The sequence below is a fragment of the Oncorhynchus gorbuscha genome, unplaced genomic scaffold (assembly GCF_021184085.1).
Source record: "Oncorhynchus gorbuscha isolate QuinsamMale2020 ecotype Even-year unplaced genomic scaffold, OgorEven_v1.0 Un_scaffold_550, whole genome shotgun sequence".
Lineage (NCBI taxonomy): Eukaryota > Metazoa > Chordata > Actinopteri > Salmoniformes > Salmonidae > Oncorhynchus > Oncorhynchus gorbuscha.
Window position 1 is genome coordinate 185201 of NW_025745378.1, and position 24879 is coordinate 210079.

The 24879-nt window shown below is 53.1% G+C and overlaps 1 protein-coding gene across 1 annotated transcript; it reads left to right on the top strand.

Moving 5' to 3' along the window:
* Positions 1–461: 461 nt before the first annotated feature.
* Positions 462–21773, top strand: LOC124018577 (methylthioribose-1-phosphate isomerase-like). The gene is made up of 5 exons (XM_046333910.1): positions 462–799; positions 5357–5580; positions 11725–11894; positions 15706–15882; positions 21535–21773. Exons 1-5 carry the CDS (start codon positions 668–670, stop codon positions 21771–21773), a joined length of 942 nt encoding a protein of 313 aa, XP_046189866.1. The 5' UTR covers positions 462–667.
* Positions 21774–24879: the final 3106 nt, after the last annotated feature.

The following is a 24879-nucleotide window of genomic DNA, read 5'->3' on the forward strand; positions in this document are numbered from 1 at the left end:
AGAGAGAGGACTAGACAATGGCTTCAGTATGTTTCAATATGTTCCTTCGTTCTCCCTAAACCCCGACATGAGAGGGGGCTGCAGCCTGCTCCGTTGTTGAAGGGTAAAACAGAGCACCGGCTCAACTCCTCCAGTTACGCTGATACATTTAATCTGAACGCTACGTGTCTACAATCAAAACAGAGGGCAGAGATAAGAGGGGGAGAAGAGAGAAGAGGGGGAGAAGAGAGAAGAGGGGGAGAAGAGAGAAGAGGGGGAGAAGAGAGAAGAGGGGGAGAAGAGAGAAGAGGGGAGAAGAGAGAAGAGGGGGAGAGAGAAGAGAGAAGAGGGGGAGAAGAGAGAAAAGAGAGAGAAGAGAGAAGAGGGGGAGAAGGGAGAAGAGAGAAGAGAGCAGAGAGCAGGCCTGTCATCGCCGAAAAAGAGCGCGCGAGAGGTGGGCGTGGACAAAGTTCGGAAAGGCAGGGTCGGTTTCCTGCCGGGGTAAGCACGTGGTTCCGTATGTGTGTCAGACAGAGGTTTTCTGAGCTCCCCCTCTCTTTTCCCCCCCAGACAGTTAATATTCATTTTCCAGCACTTTTATCCTCTACCAACCCACGACGATTCGAAACGACAACCGGGAGGAGCGTGTGTGTGTGTTGTGCCATCCGATCCATCTCGTTCACGGGTCATGACGCTCGAGGCGATCCGTTACCGGGCCGGGTCTCTGCAGATTCTTAACCAGCTGCTCCTACCGCAGGAGACTGTGTTCGACGAGGTCCGCACAGTGCAGGACGGCTATGAAGCGATAAAGTCCATGAAGGTAAGAAATATCACTCTCTGTCTTCTCCCTCGTTCGTTTCCTGTCCGATTCCACGCTCACTACGTGTCAAACCCCCGTGTGGGTGTGTTTCTAGTTATCAGTGTTTCCACCACAGTGTGTGTAGCTATGCTGACTACGGGTGTCTTTGTGTCAGACCGGGTGGGTATTTAGTGTGAGCTGTGCACCCTGCCCTCGGTTCTGTCACAGAGCATATCTGGGCGGTGTTGTGCGAAGGGCTTGTGGCCTGTGACAGGCTCTTTGTTGAAGGCCTGTGTGTTTTGACCGTCCCTGCTATTTCCACGGATTTTACTACCGTCCGCAGCGCCGTATTGCATGGAATAGCGGTCCCGGTGTGGACGCTCGGGGTTGGATCACACACACAGTGTGTCACTCGTTCGTTTTTACCGGCCCGGTTTCTCAATTTAACGTGATCCTAAGCGACAATGGATCCAATTATGTATTTACCGTTTAACGTTAACCCGTGCCACCGACAAAACCACCGTGCCAGGTATCCGCACCCACCCATGAAAACGCCCACCCCCTTCGCTCCCTTTATCTTGCTCTCACTGTAAAGATTGTCTATGCATTATTAATGACCGACTCCCGGGGTTTTGTTCGCTCCTGCAGTCGGTGCCTCTGCCGCCTGTTGACTCCTTTTATTGGTGTTTGGCGACGGCTTTTATCAGAGCGGTTCTGACGAGGAGAGGTGTTTGGCGACGGCTTTTATCAGAGCGGTTCTGACGAGGAGAGGTGTTTGGCGACGGCTTTTATCAGAGCGGTTCTGACGAGGAGAGGTGTTTGGCGACGGCTTTTATCAGAGCGGTTCTGACGAGGAGAGGTGTTTGGTTGATCGTCAAATAGACTCGTTCTCTTATCTTTTTATTCTTCATAATAAACCTCCTTCCATTGATACAGACACCCTCTCTTCATCTCCCTCTTTGTCTCACACACACACACACACACAGACACACAGACACACACACACACACACGCACACTGAGATACTCTCCATCTGAGCATCAGTCCAACTTCAGACCTGTGATGGAACGCCTCTTAAACAGTATGATGTCGTCATGGTGATAGTAATGGTAGTGTCTCTGGGGATGGATGAACCCAACTACTCACTGTCCTGCTGTCTGTGTGTCCTGACTATCGCCCTGCTTTGTGTCGGCAGGTAGCCTAGTGGTTAGAGGGTTGGGCGTGTGTGTACAGTCCTGTCTGGTATAGCCTGTATACGGTCCTGTCTGGTATAGCCTGCATACGGTCCTGTCTGGTGTTGCCTGCATACGGTCCTGTCTGGTATTGCCTGCATACGGTCCTGTCTGGTGTTGTCTGCATACGGTCCTGTCTGGTGTTGCCTGCATACGGCCCTGTCTGGTGTTGCCTGCATACGGCCCTGTCTGGTGTTGCCTGCATACGGTCCTGTCTGGTTATTGCCTGCATACGGTCCTGTCTGGTTATTGCCTGCATACGGTCCTGTCTGGTTATTGCCTGCATACGGCCCTGTCTGGTGTTGCCTGCATACGGCCCTGTCTGGTGTTGCCTGCATACGGCCCTGTCTGGTGTTGCCTGCATACGGCCCTGTCTGGTTATTGCCTGCATACGGCCCTGTCTGGTGTTGCCTGCATACGGCCCTGTCTGGTTATTGCCTGCATACGGCCCTGTCTGGTTATTGCCTGCATACGGTCCTGTCTGGTGTTGCCTGCATACGGTCCTGTCTGGTTATAGCCTGCATACGGTCCTGTCTGGTTATTGCCTGCATACGGCCCTGTCTGGTGTTGCCTGCATACGGCCCTGTCTGGTGTTGCCTGCATACGGCCCTGTCTGGTGTTGCCTGCATACGGCCCTGTCTGGTTGTTGCCTGCATACGGCCCTGTCTGGTGTTGCCTGCATACGGCCCTGTCTGGTTATTGCCTGCATACGGCCCTGTCTGGTTATTGCCTGCATACGGTCCTGTCTGGTGTTGCCTGCATACGGTCCTGTCTGGTTATAGCCTGCATACGGTCCTGTCTGGTTATTGCCTGCATACGGTCCTGTCTGGTTATTGCCTGCATACGGTCCTGTCTGGTGTTGCCTGCATACGGTCCTGTCTGGTGTTGCCTGCATACGGTCCTGTCTGGTGTTGCCTGCATACGGTCCTGTCTGGTGTTGCCTGCATACGGTCCTGTCTGGTGTTGCCTGCATACGGCCCTGTCTGGTGTTGCCTGCATACGGCCCTGTCTGGTGTTGCCTGCATACGGCCCTGTCTGGTGTTGCCTGCATACGGCCCTGTCTGGTGTTGCCTGCATACGGTCCTGTCTGGTGTTGCCTGCATACGGTCCTGTCTGGTGTTGCCTGCATACGGTCCTGTCTGGTTATTGCCTGCATACGGTCCTGTCTGGTTATTGCCTGCATACGGTCCTGTCTGGTTATTGCCTGCATACGGTCCTGTCTGGTTATTGCCTGCATACGGTCCTGTCTGGTTATTGCCTGCATACTGTCCTGTCTGGTTATTGCCTGCATACGGTCCTGTCTGGTTATTGCCTGCATACGGTCCTGTCTGGTTATTGCCTGCATACGGTCCTGTCTGGTGTTGCCTGCATACGGTCCTGTCTGGTGTTGCCTGTCATGTCTGGGTCCTGTCTGTCTGGTGTTGCCTGCATACGGTCCTGTCTGGTGTTGCCTGCATACGGTCCTGTCTGGTGTTGCCTGCATACGGTCCTGTCTGGTGTTGCCTGCATACGGCCCTGTCTGGTGTTGCCTGCATACGGCCCTGTCTGGTGTTGCCTGCATACGGCCCTGTCTGGTTATTGCCTGCATACGGCCCTGTCTGGTTATTGCCTGCATACGGCCCTGTCTGGTTATTGCCTGCATACGGTCCTGTCTGGTTATTGCCTGCATACGGTCCTGTCTGGTTATTGCCTGCATACGGTCCTGTCTGGTTATTGCCTGCATACGGTCCTGTCTGGTTATTGCCTGCATACGGTCCTGTCTGGTTATTGCCTGCATACGGTCCTGTCTGGTTATTGCCTGCATACGGTCCTGTCTGGTTATTGCCTGCATACGGTCCTGTCTGGTTATTGCCTGCATACGGCCCTGTCTGGTTATTGCCTGCATACGGCCCTGTCTGGTTATTGCCTGCATACGGCCCTGTCTGGTTATTGCCTGCATACGGTCCTGTCTGGTGTTGCCTGCATACGGTCCTGTCTGGTATAGCCTCGTACTGCATAGTTTCAGTCTTTTGGACAGGAGAGTTCTAGAGGAGTGTGGGGGTTCCAGCAGGCGAGGAGAGATGGGAGGAGACACGTGTATGATAAAGACCAATAAGAGTTCGATAGACACACAGGTCCTCCCTCTCTGGTTTACCTGGAGGATTACAAGAAATGTTCAAAGGCTCAATTCCAATATGATGTCTGGTTCCCCCTCCATTCCTTCTCCCTCCTCCATTCCTTCTCCCTCCTCCATTCCTTCTCCCTCCTCCATTCCTTCTCCTCCTCCATTCCTTCTCCTCCTCCATTCCTTCTCCTCCTCCATTCCTTCTCCTCCTCCATTCCTTCTCCTCCTCCATTCCTTCTCCCTCCTCCATTCCTTCTCCCTCCTCCATTCCTTCTCCTCCTCCATTCCTTCTCCTCCATTCCTTCTCCTCCTCCATTCCTTCTCCTCCTCCATTCCTTCTCCTCCTCCATTCCTTCTCCCCCTCCATTCCTTCTCCTCCTCCATTCCTTCTCCCCCTCCATTCCTTCTCCTCCTCCATTCCTTCTCCCCCTCCATTCCCTCTCCTCCTCCATTCCTTCTCCTCCTCCATTCCTTCTCCCCTCCATTCCTTCTCCCCTCCATTCCTTCTCCCCTCCATTCCTTCTCCTCCTCCATTCCTTCTCCCCCTCCATTCCTTCTCCCCTCCATTCCTTCTCCCCTCCATTCCTTCTCCCCTCCATTCCTTCTCCTCCTCCATTCCTTCTCTCCTCCTCCATTCCTTCTCCTCCTCCATTCCTTCTCCCTCCTCCATTCCTTCTCCCCCTCCATTCCTTCTCCCCCTCCATTCCTTCTCCCCTCCATTCCTTCTCCCCTCCATTCCTTCTCCCCCTCCATTCCATTCTCTCCCCTCCATTCCTTCTCCTCCTCCATTCCTTCTCCCCCTCCATTCCTTCTCCCCTCCATTCCTTCTCCTCCTCCATTCCTTCTCCTCCTCCATTCCTTCTCCTCCTCCATTCCTTCTCCCCCTCCATTCCTTCTCCTCCTCCATTCCTTCTCCTCCTCCATTCCTTCTCCCCTCCATTCCTTCTCCCCTCCATTCCTTCTCCCCTCCATTCCTTCTCCCCTCCATTCCTTCTCCCCTCCATTCCTTCTCCCCCTCCATTCCTTCTCCCCCTCCATTCCTTCTCCTCCTCCATTCCTTCTCTCCCTCCATTCCTTCTCCTCCTCCATTCCTTCTCCTCCTCCATTCCTTCTCCTCCTCCATTCCTTCTCCTCCTCCATTCCTTCTCCCCCTCCATTCCTTCTCTCCCTCCATTCCTTCTCCCCCTCCATTCCTTCTCCTCCTCCATTCCTTCTCCTCCTCCATTCCTTCTCTCCCTTCAGGTACGGGGGGCTCCTGCCATCGCCATCGTAGGCTGTCTGAGCCTGGCAGTGGAGCTGCGCGCAGGTGCCGGGGGCAACGACCCCGTGACCTTCATCCGGGAGTCTCTGTGTCACCTGACTTCTGCAAGACCCACGGCTGTCAATATGGGCCGGGCCGCCCGAGAACTGATGGAGTTTGCCGAGAACGAGAGCATGGAGAAAAACCCAGAACAACTCACAGAGAGGTATGGAGAGAGGGATGGGTGGAGGGAGGGAGAGAGGAATGGGTGTTGAGAGATGGAGATGGAGGGAGGGATGGATGGATGGGTGGGAGGGATGGATGTAGGGAGAGAGATGGAGGGAGGGATGGGTGGAGGGAGGGAGGGAGAGAGGAATGGGTGTAGAGAGATGGAGATGGAGGGAGGGATGGGTGGAGGGAGAGAGATGGAGGGAGGGATGGATGTAGGGAGAGAGATGGATGGAGGGAGAGAGATGGGGAGAGGGATGAATGTATGGAGAGAGAGAGGGATGACTATAGAGAGAGAGGGATGGATGGATGTAGGGAGAGAGAGAGAGAGGGATGGATGGATGTAGGGAGAGGGAGAGAGAGGGATGGATGGATGTAGGGAGAGAGAGAGAGGGGTGGATGTAGGGAGGGAGAGAGGGATGGATGTAGGGAGAGAGGGAGGGGTGGATGTAGGGAGGGAGAGAGGGAGGGGTGGATGTAGGGAGAGAGAGAGAGAGGGGTGGATGTAGGGAGAGAGAGAGAGAGGGGTGGATGTAGGGAGAGAGAGAGAGAGGGGTGGATGTAGGGAGAGAGAGAGAGAGGGGTGTATGTAGGGAGAGAGAGAGGGGTGTATGTAGGGAGAGAGGGAGGGGTGGATGTAGGGAGAGAGAGAGAGGGAGGGGTGGATGTAGGGAGAGAGAGAGAGGGAGGGGTGGATGTAGGGAGAGAGAGAGAGGGAGGGGTGGATGTAGGGAGAGAGAGAGAGGGGAGGGTGGATGTAGGGAGAGAGAGAGAGGGAGGGGTGGATGTAGGGAGAGAGAGAGGGAGGGATGGATGTAGGGAGAGAGAGAGAGGGATGGGGGGATGGGTGGATGTAGGGGGAGAGAGAGGGAGGGGTGGATGTAGGGAGAGAGAGGGAGGGGTGGATGTAGGGAGAGAGAGAGAGGGAGGGGTGGATGTAGGGAGAGAGAGAGAGGGAGGGATGGATGTAGGGAGAGAGAGAGAGAGGGAGGGATGGATGTAGGGAGAGAGAGAGAGAGATGGGGGGATGGGTGGATGTAGGGAGAGAGAGGGGGATGGGTGGATGTAGGGAGAGAGAGGGGGATGGGTGGATGTAGGGAGAGAGATGGAGGGATGGGTGGATGTAGGGAGAGAGAGAGGGAGGGGTGGATGTAGGGGAGAGAGAGGAGATGGGTGGAGGGTGGATGTAGAGAGAGAGAGAGGGATGGGTGGATGTAGGGGAGAGAGAGAGGGAGGGTGGATGTAGGGAGAGAGAGGGAGGGGTGGATGTAGGGAGAGAGAGACAGAGAGGGAGGGATGGATGTAGGGAGAGAGAGAGAGAGAGGGAGGGATGGATGTAGGGAGAGAGAGAGGGAGGAAGGGATGGATGTAGGGAGAGAGAGAGGGAGGAAGGGATGGATGTAGAGAGAGAGAGAGAGGAGGGATGGATGTAGGGAGAGAGAGAGAGAGGGGGATGGATGTAGGGAGAGAGGGAGACCCAGGGAGAGAGATGGAAGGAGGGATGGATGTAGGGAGATGGAGGGAGGGAGGGATGGCTGTAGGGAGAGAGAGAGAGGGAGGGATGGATGTAGGGAGAGAGAGAGAGAGGGATGGATGTAGGGAGAGAGGGAGACCCAGGGAGAGAGATGGAAGGAGGGATGGAGGGAGGGATGGATGTAGGGAGATGGAGGGAGGGAGGGAGGGATGGATGTAGGGAGAGAGAGAGGGAGGGATGGATGTAGGGAGAGAGAGGGAGGGATGGATGTAGGGGAAGAGAGTGAGGGAGGGATGGATGGAGGGAGAGAGAGGGAGGCAGGGATGGATGTAGGGAGAGAGAGAGGGAGGGATGGATGTAGGGAGAGAGAGAGGGAGGCAGGGATGGATGTAGGGAGAGAGAGAGAGGGAGGGATGGATGTAGGGAGAGAGAGAGAGAGGGAGGGATGGATGTAGGGAGAGAGAGAGGGAGGGATGGATGTAGGGAGAGAGAGAGGGAGGGATGGATGTAGGGAGAGAGAGGGAGGGATGGATGTAGGGAGAGAGAGAGGGAGGGATGGATGTAGGGGAGAGAGAGAGAGGGAGGGATGGATGTAGGGAGAGAGAGAGGGATGGATGTAGAGAGAGAGGGAGGGATGGATGTAGGGGGAGAGAGAGAGAGGGAGGGATGGATGTATGTAGGGAGAGAGAGGGAGGGATGGATGTAGGGAGAGAGGGAGACCCAGGGAGAGAGATGGAGGGATGGATGGATGTAGGGAGAGAGAGAGGGAGGAATGGATGTAGGGGAGAGAGAGGGAGGGATGGATGTAGGGAGAGAGAGGGAGGGATGGATGTAGGGAGAGAGAGGGAGGGATGGATGTAGGGAGAGAGAGGGAGGGATGGATGTAGGGAGAGAGAGGGAGGGATGGATGTAGGGAGAGAGAGGGAGGGATGGATGTAGGGAGAGAGAGAGGGAGGGATGGATGTAGGGAGAGAGAGAGGGAGGGATGGATGTAGGGAGAGAGAGGGAGGGATGGATGTAGGGAGAGAGAGGGAGGGATGGATGTAGGGAGGGATGGATGTAGGGAGAGAGAGAGGGATGGGTGGATGTCAGGAGAGAGAGAGACTCAGAGGAGGAGACTGGATGAGAGAGAGAGAGACTGGAGAGAGAGAGACTCAGAGAGAGAGGGAGACTCAGAGAGAGAGGGAGACTCAGAGAGAGAGGGAGACTCAGAGAGAGAGGGAGACTCGGAGAGAGAGAGAGAGAGGGAGACTCAGAGAGAGAGAGGGAGACCCAGAGAGAGAGAGGGAGACCCAGAGAGAGAGAGGGAGGGAGACCCAGAGAGAGAGAGGAAGGGAGACCCAGGGAGAGAGAGGGAGACCCAGGGAGAGAGAGGGAGACCCAGGGAGAGAGAGGGAGACCCAGGGGAGACCCAGAGAGAGAGAGAGGGAGACCCAGAGAGAGGGAGAGGGGGAGACCCAGAGAGAGGGAGGGGGGAGACCCAGAGAGAGGGGAGACCCAGAGAGAGGGGAGACCCAGAGAGGGTGGAGAGGGAGACCCAGAGAGGGAGAGGGGGAGACCCAGAGAGAGAGAGGGGGAGACCCAGAGAGGGAGAGGGGGAGACCCAGAGAGGAGAGGGGAGACCCAGAGAGAGAGAGAGGGGAGACCCAGAGAGGAGAGAGAGAGGGAGGGAGGAGAGGGAGAGAGAGAGAGAGAGGGGAGACCCAGAGAGAGAGAGAGAGGGGAGACCCAGAGAGAGAGAGGGAGACCCAGGAGAGAGACCAGAGAGAGGGGGAGACCCAGAGAGGGAGAGAGAGGGAGACCCAGAGAGAGAGGGAGACCCAGAGAGGAGGAGACCGAGAGAGGGAGACACAGAGAGAGAGAGGGGGAGACCCAGAGAGAGAGAGAGAGGGGGAGACCCAGAGAGAGAGAGAGAGAGGGGGAGACCCAGAGAGAGAGAGAGAGAGAGAGAGGGGGAGACCCAGAGAGAGAGAGAGAGGGGGAGACCCAGAGAGAGAGAGAGGGGGAGACCCAGAGAGAGAGAGAGGGAGACCCAGAGAGAGAGAGAGGGGAGACCCAGAGAGAGAGAGAGAGGGAGACCCAGAGAGAGAGAGAGAGGGAGACCCAGAGAGAGAGAGAGAGGGAGACCCAGAGAGAGAGAGAGAGGGAGACCCAGAGAGAGAGAGAGAGAGGGAGACCCAGAGAGAGAGAGAGAGGGAGAGGGAGAGAGAGAGGGGGAGACCCAGAGAGAGAGGGGGAGACCCAGAGAGAGAGGGGGAGACCCAGAGAGAGAGGGGGAGACAGAGAGGAGAGGGGAGACCCAGAGAGAGAGGGGGAGACCCAGGGAGAGAGAGAGAGAGAGAGGGAGACCCAGAGAGAGAGAGAGAGAGAGAGGGAGACCCAGAGAGAGAGACTCAGAGAGAGGGGGAGACCCAGAGAGAGAGAGGGGGAGAGAGAGGGAGAGGGGGGAGACCCAGAGAGGGAGAGGGGGAGACCCAGAGAGGGAGAGGGGGAGACCCAGAGAGAGAGAGAGGGGGAGACCCAGAGAGAGAGAGAGAGAGGGGAGACCCAGAGAGAGAGAGAGGGAGACCCAGAGAGAGAGACTCAGAGAGAGGGGGAGACCCAGAGAGGGAGAGAGAGGGAGACCCAGAGAGAGAGGGAGACCCAGAGAGAGAGGGAGACCCAGAGAGAGGGAGACACAGAGAGAGAGAGGGGGAGACCCAGAGAGAGAGAGAGAGGGGGAGACCCAGAGAGAGAGAGAGAGAGAGGGGGAGACCCAGAGAGAGAGAGAGAGGGGGAGACCCAGAGAGAGAGAGAGAGGGGGAGACCCAGAGAGAGAGAGAGAGGGGAGACGGAGAGAGAGAGAGAGAGGGGGAGACACAGAGAGAGAGAGGAGGGAGACCCAGAGAGAGAGAGAGAGGGAGACCCAGAGAGAGAGGGAGAGAGGGAGACCCAGAGAGAGAGAGAGAGGGAGACCCAGAGAGAGAGAGAGAGGGAGATGGAGAGAGAGAGAGAGAGGGAGACCCAGAGAGAGAGGGGGAGACCCAGAGAGAGGGGGAGAGGGAGAGAGAGAGAGGGGGAGACCCAGAGAGAGAGGGGGAGACCCAGAGAGAGAGGGGGAGACCCAGAGAGAGAGGGGGAGACCCAGGGAGAGAGAGGGAGAGAGAGGGAGACCCAGAGAGAGAGAGAGAGAGAGGGAGACCCAGAGAGCGAGGAGGATGGGAGAGAGAGAGAGAGAGGGAGACCCAGAGAGAGAGAGAGACCCAGAGAGAGAGAGAGGGGGAGACCCAGAGAGAGAGAGAGAGGGAGACCCAGAGAGAGAGAGAGAGGGAGACCCAGAGAGAGAGAGAGAGGGAGACCCAGAGAGAGAGAGAGAGGGAGACCCAGAGGGAGACCCAGAGAGAGAGAGAGGGAGACCCAGAGAGAGAGAGAGGGAGACAGAGAGAGAGAGAGAGGGAGACCCAGAGAGAGAGAGGGGGAGACCCAGAGAGAGAGGGAGACCCAGAGTGAGGGGGAGACCCAGAGAGAGAGAGAGAGGGGGAGACCGAGAGAGGGAGAGAGAGAGGGGGAGACCCAGAGAGGGAGAGAAAGAGAGGGAGAGAGAGGGAGACCCAGAGAGAGGGAGAGAGAGGGAGACCCAGAGAGAGGGAGAGAGAGGGAGACCCAGAGAGAGGGAGAGAGGGAGAGAGAGGGAGACCCAGAGAGAGGGAGAGAGAGGGAGACCCAGAGAGAGGGAGAGAGAGGGAGACCCAGAGAGAGAGAGAGGGAGACCCAGAGAGAGAGAGAGAGAGAGAGGGAGACCCAGAGAGAGAGAGAGAGAGAGAGAGAGAGGGAGACCCAGAGAGAGAGAGAGAGAGAGGGAGACCCAGAGAGAGAGAGAGAGGGAGACCCAGAGAGAGAGAGAGAGAGAGGGAGACCCAGAGAGAGAGAGAGAGAGAGGGAGACCCAGAGAGAGAGAGAGAGAGAGGGAGACCCAGAGAGAGAGGGAGAGAGAGGGAGACCCAGAGAGAGAGAGAGAGAGGGAGACCCAGAGAGAGAGGAGAGAGAGGGAGACCCAGAGAGAGAGAGAGAGAGGGAGACCCAGAGAGAGAGAGAGAGAGGGAGACCCAGAGAAAGAGAGAGGGAGACCCAGAGAGAGAGAGGGAGACCCAGAGAGAGAGAGAGAGAGGGAGACCCAGAGAGAGAGAGGGAGACCCAGAGAGAGAGAGAGAGGGAGACCCAGAGAAAGAGAGAGGGAGACCCAGAGAAAGAGAGAGGGAGACCCAGAGAGAGAGAGAGGGAGACCCAGAGAGAGAGAGAGGGAGACCCAGAGAGAGAGAGAGAGAGACCCAGAGAGAGAGAGAGGGAGACCCAGAGAGAGAGAGAGGGAGACCCAGAGAAAGAGAGAGGGAGACCCAGAGAGAGAGAGAGGGAGACCCAGAGAGAGAGAGAGAGGGGGAGACCCAGAGAGAGAGAGGGAGACCCAGAGAGAGAGAGAGAGGGAGACTCAGAGAGAGAGAGGGAGACCCAGAGAGAGAGAGAGAGGGAGACCCAGAGAGAGAGAGAGAGAGGGAGACTCAGAGAGAGAGAGGGAGACCAGACAGTCAGAACATGAAAGTGGACTAAACTAAAGAGTAGATCAGAAGGTGAAAAGGGAAGACTGCTTAATGACAGACACTCCCTCTCCTCTAATCCCCGCCCATTCTGCAGTGTGATTGGCTGGATCGAGGAGATGCTGGAGCGGGATGTCAATGACAACAAGAAGATCGGTAACTACGGAGCTCAACACATCCTGTCTGGTGTTCCCCGAGACTCTGTCACTATCTTAACTCACTGCAACACCGGGTCACTGGCCACGGCAGGATACGGCACCGCACTGGGTAAGACAGAGAGTCTCTGGGCTCTAGTACCAGACTATAACCAGAGAGTCTCTGGGCTCTAGTACCAGACTATAACCAGTGTGTCTCTGTGCTCTAGTACCAGACTATAACCAGTGTGTCTCTGTGCTCTAGTACCAGACTATAACCAGTGTGTCTGGGCTCTAGTACCAGACTATAACCAGAGAGTCTCTGGGCTCTAGTACCAGACTATAACCAGTGTGTCTGGGCTCTAGTACCAGACTATAACCAGTGTGTCTGGGCTCTAGTACCAGACTATAACCAGTGTGTCTGGGCTCTAGTACCAGACTATAACCAGTGTGTCTGGGCTCTAGTACCAGACTATAACCAGTGTGTCTGTGCTCTAGTACCACATTTACAGAGTCATTTAGCAGACGCTCTTATCCAGTGTGTCTGGGCTCTAGTACCAGACTATAACCAGTGTCTGGGAGACCAGACTATAACCAGAGAGTCTCCGAGGTCTAGTACCAGACTATAACCAGTGTGTCTGGGCTCTAGTACCAGACTATAACCAGTGTCTGTGCTCTAGTACCAGACTATAACCAGTGTGTCTGGGCTCTAGTACCAGACTATAACCAGTGTGTCTGGGCTCTAGTACCAGACTATAACCAGAGAGTCTCTGGGCTCTAGTAGCAGACTATAACCAGTGTGTCTGGGCTCTAGTACCAGACTATAACCAGAGAGTCTCCGAGGTCTAGTACCAGACTATAACCAGTGTGTCTCTGGGCTCTAGTACCAGACTATAACCAGAGAGTCTCTGGGCTCTAGTACCAGACTATAACCAGTGTGTCTCTGGGCTCTAGTACCAGACTATAACCAGTGTGTCTGGGCTCTAGTACCAGACTATAACCAGTGTGTCTCTGTGCTCTAGTACCAGACTATAACCAGTGTGTCTCTGTGCTCTAGTACCAGACTATAACCAGAGAGTCTCTGGGCTCTAGTACCAGACTATAACCAGTGTGTCTGGGCTCTAGTACCAGACTATAACCAGTGTGTCTCTGGGCTCTAGTACCAGACTATAACCAGTGTGTCTCTGTGCTCTAGTACCAGACTATAACCAGAGAGTCTCTGGGCTCTAGTACCAGACTATAACCAGTGTGTCTGGGCTCTAGTACCAGACTATAACCAGTGTGTCTCTGTGCTCTAGTACCAGACTATAACCAGTGTGTCTCTGTGCTCTAGTACTAGACTATAACCAGTGTGTCTCTGTGCTCTAGTACCAGACTATAACCAGTGTGTCTGGGCTCCAGTACCAGACTATAACCAGTGTGTCTTTGGGCTCCAGTACCAGACTATAACCAGTGTGTCTCTGGGCTCTAGTACCAGACTATAACCAGTGTGTCTCTGGGCTCTAGTACCAGACTATAACCAGAGAGTCTCTGGGCTCTAGTACCAGACTATAACCAGAGAGTCTCTGGGCTCTAGTACCAGACTATAACCAGAGAGTCTCTGGGCTCTAGTACCAGACTATAACCAGAGAGTCTCTGGGCTCTAGTACCAGACTATAAACAGAGAGTCTCTGGGCTCTAGTACCAGACTATAACCAGAGAGTCTCTGGGCTCTAGTACCAGACTATAACCAGTGTCTCCAGGTGTGGTGCGTTCCCTCCATGCTCTAGTACCAGACTATAACCAGTGTGTGTGTCTCCAGGTGTGGTGCGTTCCCTCCATGCTCTAGTACCAGACTATAACCAGAGTGTGTCTCCAGGTGTGGTGTGTTCCCTCCATGCTCTAGTACCAGACTATAACCAGTGTGTGTGTCTCCAGGTGTGGTGCGTTCCCTCCATGCTCTAGTACCAGACTATAACCAGTGTGTGTGTCTCCAGGTGTGGTGTGTTCCCTCCATGCTCTAGTACCAGACTATAACCAGAGAGTCTCTGGGCTCTAGTACCAGACTATAACCAGTGTGTCTCTGGGCTCTAGTACCAGACTATAACCAGTGTGTCTGGGCTCTAGTACCAGACTATAACCAGTGTGTCTCTGTGCTCTAGTACCAGACTATAACCAGTGTGTCTCTGTGCTCTAGTACCAGACTATAACCAGAGAGTCTCTGGGCTCTAGTACCAGACTATAACCAGTGTGTCTGGGCTCTAGTACCAGACTATAACCAGTGTGTCTCTGGGCTCTAGTACCAGACTATAACCAGTGTGTCTCTGTGCTCTAGTACCAGACTATAACCAGAGTCTCTGGGCTCTAGTACCAGACTATAACCAGTGTGTCTGGGCTCTAGTACCAGACTATAACCAGTGTGTCTCTGTGCTCTAGTACCAGACTATAACCAGTGTGTCTCTGTGCTCTAGTACTAGACTATAACCAGTGTGTCTCTGTGCTCTAGTACCAGACTATAACCAGTGTGTCTGGGCTCCAGTACCAGACTATAACCAGTGTCTCTGGGCTCCAGTACCAGACTATAACCAGAGTGTCTCTGGGCTCTAGTACCAGACTATAACCAGTGTGTCTCTGGGCTCTAGTACCAGACTATAACCAGAGAGTCTCTGGGCTCTAGTACCAGACTATAACCAGAGAGTCTCTGGGCTCTAGTACCAGACTATAACCAGAGAGTCTCTGGGCTCTAGTACCAGACTATAACCAGAGAGTCTCTGGGCTCTAGTACCAGACTATAACCAGAGAGTCTCTGGGCTCTAGTACCAGACTATAACCAGAGAGTCTCTGGGCTCTAGTACCAGACTATAACCAGAGAGTCTCTGGGCTCTAGTACCAGACTATAACCAGTGTGTGTCTCCAGGTGTGGTGCGTTCCCTCCATGCTCTAGTACCAGACTATAACCAGTGTGTGTCTCCAGGTGTGGTGGTTCCTCCATGCTCTAGTACCAGACTATAACCAGAGTGTGTCTCCAGGTGTGGTGTGTTCCCTCCATGCTCTAGTACCAGACTATAACCAGTGTGTGTGTCTCCAGGTGTGGTGTGTTCCCTCCATGCTCTAGTGCCAGACTATAACCAGAGTGTGTCTCCAGGTGTGGTGCGTTCCCTCCATGCTCTAGTACCAGACTATAACCAGTGTGTGTGTCTCCAGGTGTGGTGTGTTCCCTCCATGCTCTAGTACCAGACTATAACCAGAGTGTGTCTCCAGGTGTGGTGCGTTCCCTCCATGCTCTAGTACCAGACTATAACCAGTGTGTGTGTCTCCAGGTGTGGTGTGTTCCCTCCATGCTCTAGTACCAGACTATAACCAGTGTGTGTGTCTCCAGGTGTGGTGTGTTCCCTCCATGCTCTAGTACCAGACTATAACCAGTGTGTGTGTCTCCAGGTGTGGTGTGTTCCCTCCATGCTCTAGTACCAGACTATAACCAGTGTGTGTGTCTCCAGGTGTGGTGTGTTCCCTCCATGCTCTAGTACCAGACTATAACCAGTGTGTGTGTCTCCAGGTGTGGTGTGTTCCCTCCATGCTCTAGTACCAGACTATAACCAGTGTGTGTGTCTCCAGGTGTGGTGTGTTCCCTCCATGCTCTAGTACCAGACTATAACCAGTGTGTGTGTCTCCAGGTGTGGTGTGTTCCCTCCATGCTCTAGTACCAGACTATAACCAGTGTGTGTCTCCAGGTGTGGTGTGTTCCCTCCATGCTCTAGTACCAGACTATAACCAGAGTGTGTCTCCAGGTGTGGTGTGTTCCCTCCATGCTCTAGTACCAGACTATAACCAGTGTGTGTGTCTCCAGGTGTGGTGCGTTCCCTCCATGCTCTAGTACCAGACTATAACCAGTGTGTGTGTCTCCAGGTGTGGTGTGTTCCCTCCATGCTCTAGTACCAGACTATAACCAGTGTGTGTGTCTCCAGGTGTGGTGCGTTCCCTCCATGCTCTCGGCAGACTGAAGCGGATGTATTGTACAGAGACCAGACCCTATAACCAAGGGGCCAGACTGACAGCCTATGAGGCCGTGGCTGAAGGTTTCCCTGCTACTCTCATCACAGACAGCATGGCTGCACTCACCATGAGAGAGAAGAGCATCACAGGTATACACAGACTGTCTGTCTGACTGCCTGTCTGACTGCCTGTCTGACTGCCTGTCTGCCTGCCTGACTGCCTGTCTGACTGCCTGCCTGCCTCTGACTGACTGACTGACTGTCTGACTGCCTGTCTGTCTGACTGCCTGTCTGTCTGACTGCCTGCCTGACTGTCTGTCTGACTGCCTGCCTGCCTGACTGCCTGACTGCCTGCCTGCCTGCCTGACTGCCTGCCTGTCTGACTGCCTGACTGCCTGCCTGACTGCCTGCCTGTCTGACTGCCTGTCTGTCTGACTGCCTGTCTAACTGACTGACTGACTGACTGCCTGCCTGCCTGCCTGCCTGCCTGCCTGCCTGACTGCCTGTCTGACTGACTGCCTGACTGCCTGTCTGACTGACTGCCTGTCTGTCTGACTGCCTGTCTAACTGACTGACTGACTGCCTGCCTGACTGCCTGTCTGACTGACTGCCTGTCTTTACTCTCTCTTCTTCTCCAATAACTGCTCTGGTTTGATGTTCTATCCATCTCTTATCACTATACTGTTATTTCTTCTCTCTCTCTCTGTCTATCCCTTCCCTCTCCCTCTCTCTCTCTCTCTCTCTCTCTCTCTCTCTCTCTCTCTCTCTCGCTCTGTCTATCCCTTCCCTCTCTCTCTCTCTCGCTCTGTCTATCCCTTCCCTCTCTCTCTGTCTATCCCTTCCCTCTGGTCTCTTCTCCTCTGTCATCTCTCTCTCTCTCTCTGTCTATCCCTTCTCTCTCTCTCTCTCTGTCTATCCCTTCTCTCTCTCTCTGTGTCTGTCCCTTTCCCTCTCTCTCTCTCTCTCTCTCTCTCTCTCTCTCTCTCTGTCTATCCCCTCTCTCTCTCTCTCTCTCTCTGTCTATCCCTTCCCCTCTCTCTCTGTCTATCCCTTCCTCTCCCTCTCCCTCTCTGCTCTGTCTATCCCTTCCTCTCTCTCTCTGTCTATCCCTTCCCTCTCTCTCTCTCTCTCTGTCTATCCCTTCCTCTCTCTCTCTCTGTCTATCCCTTCTCTCTCTCTCTCTCTCTCTCTCTCTCTCTCTCTCTCTCTCTCTCTCTCTCTCTCTCTCTGTCTATCCCTTCTCTCTCTCTCTCTCTGTCTATCCCTTCTCTCTCTCTCTCTGTCTCCTGTCTCTCTCTCTCTCTCTCTGTCTATCCCTTCTCTCTCTCTCTCTCTCTCTCTCTCTCTCTCTGAGGCCCCTTCTCTCTCTCTCTCTGTCTATCCCTTCCCTCTCTCTCTCTGTCTATCCCTTCCTCTCTCTGTCTATCCCTTCTCTCTCTCTCTCTCTGTCTATCCCTTCCTCCTCTCTCTCTCTCTGTCTATCCCTTCCTCTCTCTCTGTCTATCCCTCTGTCTGACTGCTCTCTCTGTCTATCCCTTCCCTCTCTCTCTCTCTCTCTCCCTCCTGCTCTCTCTCTCTCTCTCTCCTCTCTCTCTCTCTCCTCTCTCTCTCTCTCTCTCTCTCTCTGTCTATCCCTTCTCTCTCTCTCTCTCTCTCTCTCTCTCTGACTGCCTCTCTCTCTCTGTCTATCCCTTCCCTCTCTCTCTCTGTCTATCCCTTCCCTCTCCCTCTCTCTCTCTCTGTCTATCCCTTCCTCTCTCTCTCTCTCTCTGTCTATCCCTTCTCTCTCTCTGTCTATCATTGTCTCTATCCCTTCTCTCTCTCTCTCTCTCTCTCTCTCTCTCTCTCTCTCTCTCTCTCTCTCTGTCTACTCTCCTCTCTCTCTGACTCTCTCTCTCTCTCTCTTCCTCTCTCTCTGTCTATCCCTTCTCTCTCTCTGTCTATCCCTTCCCTCTCCCTCTCTCTCTCTCGCTCTGTCTATCCCTTCCCTCTCTCTCTCTCTGTCTATCCCTTCCCTCTCTCTCTCTCTGTCTATCCATTCTCTCTCTCTCTCTCTGTCTATCCCTTCCCTCTCTCTCTCTCTCTCTCTCTCTCTGTTTATCCCTTCTCTCTCTCTCTCTCTCTCTGTCTATCCCTTCCCTCTCTCTCTCTGTCTATCCCTTCCCTCTCTCTCTCTCTCTCTCGCTCTGTCTATCCCTTCCCTCTCTCTCTCTCTCTCTCTCTCTCTCTCTCTCTCTCTCTCGCTCTGTCTATCCCTTCCCTCTCTCTCTCTCTCGCTCTGTCTATCTATCCCTCTCTCTCTCTCTCTCTCTCTGTCTATCCCTTCCCTCTCTCTCTCTCGCTCTGTCTATCCCTTCCCTCTCTCTCTCTCTCTCTCTCTCTGTCTATCCCTTCCCTCTCTCTCTCTCTCTCTGTCTATCCCTTCTCTCTCTCTCTCTCTCTGTCTATCCCTTCTCTCTCTCTCTCTCTGTCTATCCCTTCCCTCTCTCTCTCTCTCTCTGTCTATCCCTTCCTCTCTCTCTCTCTCTCTCTGTCTATCCCTTCCCTCTCTCTCTCTGTCTATCCCTTCCCTCTCTCTCTCTCTCTCTCTGTCTATCCCTTCCCTCTCTCTCTCTCTCTCTGTCTATCCCTTCCCTCTCTCTCTCTCTCTCTGTCTATCCCTTCTCTCTCTCTCTCTCTCTCTGTCTATCCCTTCCCTCTCTCTCTCTGTCTATCCCTTCCCTCTCTCTCTCTCTCTCTCTCTCTCTCTCTCTCTCTCTCTCTCTCTCTGTCTATCCCTTCTCTCTCTCTCTCTGTCTATCCCTTCTCTCTCTCTCTCTCTGTCTATCCCTTCCTTCTCTCTCTCTCTCTCTCTGTCTATCCCTTCTCCTCTCTCTCTCTGTCTATCCCTTCCCTCTCTCTCTCTCTCTCTGTCTATCCCTTCCCTCTCTCTCTCTGTCTATCCCTTCCCCTCTCTCTCTCTCTCTCTGTCTATCCCTTCCCTCTCTCTCTCTCTCTATCCCTTCCCCTCTCTCTCTCTCTCTCTGTCTATCCTTCTCCCTCTCTCTCTCTGTCTATCCCTTTCCTCTCTCTCTCTCTCTCTCTCTCTCTCTCTCTCTCTCTCTCTCTGTCTATCCCTTCTCTCTCTCTCTCTGTCTATCCCTTCTCTCTCTCTCTCTGTCTATCTTCTTCTCTCTCTCTCTCTCTGTCTATCCCTTCCCTCTCTCTCTCTCTCTCTCTCTCTGTCTATCCCTTCTCTCTCTCTCTCTGTCTATCCCTTCCCTCTCCCTCTCTCTCTCTCGCTCTGTCTATCCCTTTCCTCTCTCTCTCTGTCTATCCCTTCCCTCTCTCTCTCTGTCTATCCCTTCCCTCTCTCTCTCTCTCTCTGTCTATCCCTTCCCTCTCTCTCTCTGTCTATCCCTTCCCTCTCTCTCTCTGTCTATCCCTTCCCTCTCTCTCTCTCTCTCTCTCTCTCTCTCTCTCTCTCTCTGTCTATCCCTTCCCTCTCTCTCTCTGTCTATCCCTTCCCTCTCTCTCTCTGTCTATCCCTTCCCTCTCTCTCTCTGTCTATCCCTTCCCTCTCTCTCTCTCTCTCTCTCTCCCTCTCTGTCTATCCCTTCCCTCTCTCTCTCTCTCTCTCTGTCTATCCCTTCCCTCTCTCTCTCTGTCTATCCCTTCTCTCTCTCTCTCTCTGTCTATCCCTCTCTCTCTCTCTCTCTCTCTGTCTATCCCTCTCTCTCTCTCTCTCTCTCTGTCTATCCCTTCCTCTCTCTCTCTGTCTATCCCTTCCCTCTCTCTCTCTCTGTCTATCCCTTCCCTCTCTCTCTCTGTCTATCCCTTCCCTCTCTCTCTCTGTCTTCCCCTCTCTCTCTCTCTCTGTCTATCCCTTCCCTCTCCCTCTCTCTCTCTCGCTCTGTCTATCCCTTTTCTCTCTCTCTCTGTCTATCCCTTCCTCTCTCTCTGTCTATCCCTCTCTCTCTCTCTCTGTCTATCCCTTCCTCTCTCTCTCTGTCTATCCCTTCCCTCTCTCTCTCTGTCTATCCCTTCCCTCTCTCTCTCTCTCTCTATCCTCTCTCTCTCTGTCTATCCCTTCCCCTCTCTCTCTCTGTCTATCCCTTCCCTCTCTCTCTGTCTATCCCTTCCCTCTCTCTCTCTGTCTATCCCTTCCCTCTCTCTCTCTCTCCCTCTCTCTCTCTATCCTCTCTATCCCTCCCTCTCTCTCTCTCTCCCTGTCTATCCCTCTCTCTCTCTGTCTATCCCCCTCTCTCTCTCTGTCTATCCCTTCCCTCTCTCTCTCTCTCTCTCTCTGTCTATCCCTGTCTCTCTCTGTCTATCTTCTCTCTCTCTCTCTCTGTCTATCCCTTCCCCTCTCTCTCTCTGTCTATCCCTTCCCTCTCTCTCTCTCACTCTCGCTCTGTCTATCCCTTCCCTCTCTCTCTCTGTCTATCCCTTCCCTCTCTCTCTCTCTCTCTCTCGCTCTGTCTATCCCTTCCCTCTCTCTCTCTGTCTCTCTCTCTCTCTCTCTCTCTCTCTCTCTCTCTCTCTCTCTCTCTCTGTCTATCCCTTCCTCTCTCTCTCTCTCTCTCTCTCTCTGTCTATCCCTTCCCTCTCTCTCTCTCTCTCTCTCTCTCTCTGTCTCTCTCTGTCTATCCCTCTCTCTCTCTCTCTCTCTCTCTCTCTCTCTCTCTCTCTCTCTCTCTCTGTCTATCCCTTCCCTCTCTCTCTCTGTCTATCCCTTCCCTCTCCCTCTCTCTCTCTCGCTCTGTCTATCCCTTCCCTCTCTCTCTCTGTCTATCCCTTCCCTCTCTCTCTCTCTCTCTGTCTATCCCTTCCCTCTCTCTCTCTGTCTATCCCTTCCCTCTCTCTCTCTCTCTCTCTCTCTCTCTCTCTGTCTATCCCTTCTCTCTCTCTCTCTCTCTCTCTCTCTCTCTCTGTCTATCCCTTCTCTCTCTCTCTCTCTCTCTCTCTCTCTGTCTATCCCTTCCCTCTCTCTCTCTGTCTATCCCTCTCTCTCTCTCTCTCTCTCTCTGTCTATCCCTTCTCTCTCTCTCTCTCTGTCTATCCCTTCTCTCTCTCTCTCTCTGTCTATCCCTTCTCTCTCTCTCTCTCTGTCTATCCCTTCCCTCTCTCTCTCTCTCTCTCTCTCTCTCTCTCTCTCTCTCTGTCTATCCCTTCTCTCTCTCTCTCTCTCTCTGTCTATCCCTTCTCTCTCTCTCTCTCTCTCTGTCTATCTCTCTCTCTCTGTCTATCCCTCTCTCTCTCTCTCTCTCTCTCTGTCTATCCCTTCTCTCTCTCTCTCTCTCTCTCTGTCTATCCCTTCTCTCTCTCTCTCTCTCTCTGTCTATCCCTTCTCTCTCTCTCTCTCTCTCTGTCTATCCCTTCTCTCTCTCTCTCTCTCTCTCCCTTCCCTCTCCCTCTCTCTCTCGCTCTGTCTATCCCTTCCCTCTCTCTCTCTGTCTATCCCTTCCCTCTCTCTCTCTCTCTCTCTCTCTCTCTCTCTCTCTCTCTGTCTATCCCTTCTCTCTCTCTCTCTCTGTCTATCCCTTCTCTCTCTCTCTCTCTCTCTCTGTCTATCCCTTCCCTCTCTCTCTCTGTCTATCCCTTCCCTCTCTCTCTCTCTCTCTCTGTCTATCCCTTCTCTCTCTCTCTCTCTGTCTATCCCTTCTCTCCCTCTCTCTCTGTCTATCCCTTCTCTCTCTCTCTCTCTCTGTCTATCCCCTCTCTCTCTCTCTCTCTCTCTCTCTCTCTCTCTCTCTCTCTCTCTCTCTCTCTCCTCTGCCTACCCCTTCCCCCTCTTCCTCTCTCTTCCTCTCCCCGTCTCAGCTGTTGTCGTAGGGGCGGACAGGGTGGTTGCTAACGGTGACACGGCCAACAAAATCGGCACGTACCAGCTGGCCATCGCCGCAAAGCACCATGGGATCCCGTTCTACGTGGCGGCGCCCAGCACGTCATGTGACCTGAGTCTGGAGAGCGGCCGGCACATTGTCATCGAGGAGCGCCCTGCCGAGGAACTCACCAGCATCAACGGAGTACCCATCGCTGCCCCAGGTGTGTGTGTGTAGTGGTAGAGCGATAACAGTGTAGTCCCTGGTAGAGAGATAACAGTGTAGTCCCTGGTAGAGAGATAACAGTGTAGTCCCAGGTAGAGATATAACAGTGTAGTCCCTGGTAGAGATATAACAGTGTAGTCCCTGGTAGAGATATAACAGTGTAGTCCCTGGTAGAGATATAACAGTGTAGTCCCTGGTAGAGATATAACAGTGTAGTCCCTGGTAGAGATATAACAGTGTAGTCCCTGGTAGAGATATAACAGTGTAGTCCCTGGTAGAGATATAGCAGCGTAGTCCCTGGTAGAGATATAACAGCGTAGTCCCTGGTAGAGAGAGAACAGCGTAGTCCCTGGTAGAGAGATAACAGCGTAGTCCCTGGTAGAGATATAACAGCGTAGTGGGAGAGAGATAACAGTGTAGTCCCTGGGAGAGAGAGAACAGTGTAGTCCCTGGTAGAGAGAGAACAGCGTAGTCCCTGGTAGAGAGAGAACAGCGTAGTCCCTGGTAGAGAGAGAACAGCGTAGTCCCTGGTAGAGAGAGAACAGCGTAGTCCCTGGTAGAGAGAGAACAGCGTAGTCCCTGGTAGAGAGAGAACAGCGTAGTCCCTGGGAGAGAGAGATAACAGCGTAGTGGGAGAGAGAGATAACAGCGTAGTGGGTAGAGAGAGATAACAGCGTAGTGGGAGAGAGAGAACAGCGTAGTCCCTGGTAGAGAGAGATAACAGCGTAGTGGGAGAGAGAGATAACAGCGTAGTGGGAGAGAGAGATAACAGCGTAGTGGGAGAGAGAGATAACAGCGTAGTGGGAGAGAGAGATAACAGCGTAGTGGGAGAGAGAGATAACAGCGTAGTGGGAGAGAGAGATAACAGCGTAGTGGGAGAGAGAGATAACAGCGTAGTGGGAGAGAGAGATAACAGCGTAATGGGAGAGAGAGATAACAGCGTAGTGGGAGAGAGAGATAACAGTAGACAGACAGAGGGAACGGTGTAGTGGGATAGAGAGATAACAGTAGACAGACAGAGGGAACGGTGTAGTGGTAGAGATATAACAGTAGACAGACAGAGGGAACAGTGTAGTGGTAGAGATATAACAGTAGACAGAGGGAACGGTGTAGTGGTAGAGATATAACAGTAGACAGACAGAGGGAACGGTGTAGTGGTAGAGATATAACAGTAGACAGACAGAGGGAACGGTGTAGTGGTAGAGATATAACAGTAGACAGAGGGAACGGTGTAGTGGTAGAGATATAACAGTAGACAGACAGAGGGAACGGTGTAGTGGTAGAGATATAACAGTAGACAGAGGGAACGGTGTAGTGGTAGAGATATAACAGTAGACAGAGGGAACGGTGTAGTGGTAGAGATATAACAGTAGACAGACAGAGGGAACGGTGTAGTGGTAGAGATATAACAGACAGACAGAGGGAACGGTGTAGTGGTAGAGATATAACAGTAGACAGACAGAGGGAACGGTGTAGTGGTAGAGATATAACAGTAGACAGAGGGAACGGTGTAGTGGTAGAGATATAACAGTAGACAGAGGGAACGGTGTAGTGGTAGAGATATAACAGTAGACAGACAGAGGGAACGGTGTAGTGGTAGAGATATAACAGTAGACAGACAGAGGGAACGGTGTAGTGGTAGAGATATAACAGTAGACAGACAGAGGGAACGGTGTAGTGGTAGAGATATAACAGTAGACAGACAGAGGGAACGGTGTAGTGGTAGAGATATAACAGTAGACAGACAGAGGGAACGGTGTAGTGGTAGAGATATAACAGTAGACAGAGGGAACGGTGTAGTGGTAGAGTATAACAGTAGACAGACAGAGGGAACGGTGTAGTGGTAGAGATATAACAGTAGACAGACAGAGGGAACGGTGTAGTGGTAGAGATATAACAGTAGACAGACAGAGGGAACGGTGTAGTGGTAGAGATATAACAGTAGACAGACAGAGGGAACGGTGTAGTGGTAGAGATATAACAGTAGACAGACAGAGGGAACGGTGTAGTGGTAGAGATATAACAGTAGACAGACAGAGGGAACGGTGTAGTGGTAGAGATATAACAGTAGACAGACAGAGGGAACGGTGTAGTGGTAGAGATATAACAGTAGACAGACAGAGGGAACGGTGTAGTGGTAGAGATATAACAGTAGACAGACAGAACGGTGTAGTGGTAGAGATATAACAGTAGACAGACAGAGGGAACGGTGTAGTGGTAGAGATATAACAGTAGACAGACAGAGGGAACGGTGTAGTGGTAGAGATATAACAGTAGACAGACAGAGGGAACGGTGTAGTGGTAGAGATATAACAGTAGACAGACAGAGGGAACGGTGTAGTGGTAGAGATATAACAGTAGACAGAGGGACAGAGTGGTAGAGATATAACAGTAGACAGACGGTGTAGTGGTAGAGATATAACAGTAGACAGACAGAGGGAACGGTGTAGTGGTAGAGATATAACAGTAGACAGACAGAGGAACGGTGTAGTGACAGAGATATAACAGACAGACAGACAGACAGACAGACAGACAGACAGTAGACAGACAGACAGACAGACAGACAGACAGACAGACAGACAGACAGGACAGAGAGACAACAGACAGACAGACAGACAGACAGACAGACAGACAGACAGTAGTGGACAGAGATATAACAGACAGACAGACAGACAGACAGACAGGAACAGTGTAGTGGTAGAGATATAACAGTAGACAGAGGGAACAGCGTAGTAGTGGTAGAGATATAACAGTAGACAGAGGGACACGGTAGTAGTGGTAGAGATATAACAGTAGACAGAGAGGAACAGTGTAGTGGTAGAGATATAACAGTAGACAGACAGACAGACAGACAGGGGGGACAGTGTAGTGGTAGAGATATAACAGTAGACAGAGGGATAACAGCGTGTAGTGAGTAGAGATATAACAGCAGACAGACAGACAGACAGACAGGGGGGACAGTGTAGTGGTAGAGATATAACAGTGTAGTCCCTGGTAGAGATATAACAGTGTAGTCCCTGGTAGAGAGAGAACAGCGTAGTCCCTGGTAGAGAGAGAACAGCGTAGTCCCTGGTAGAGAGAGAACAGCGTAGTCCCTGGTAGAGAGAGAACAGCGTAG

Excerpts from the sequence above, each read along its gene's own strand:
- LOC124018577 (XM_046333910.1), top strand. The coding sequence starts at position 668 with ATGACGCTCGAGGCGATCCGTTACCGGGCCGGGTCTCTGCAGATTCTT. Across the intron at positions 5,581-11,724 it reads CCAGAACAACTCACAGAGAG|TGTGATTGGCTGGATCGAGG; the intron begins GTATGGAGAGAG and ends CCCATTCTGCAG. Across the intron at positions 15,883-21,534 it reads GAGAGAGAAGAGCATCACAG|CTGTTGTCGTAGGGGCGGAC; the intron begins GTATACACAGAC and ends TCCCCGTCTCAG.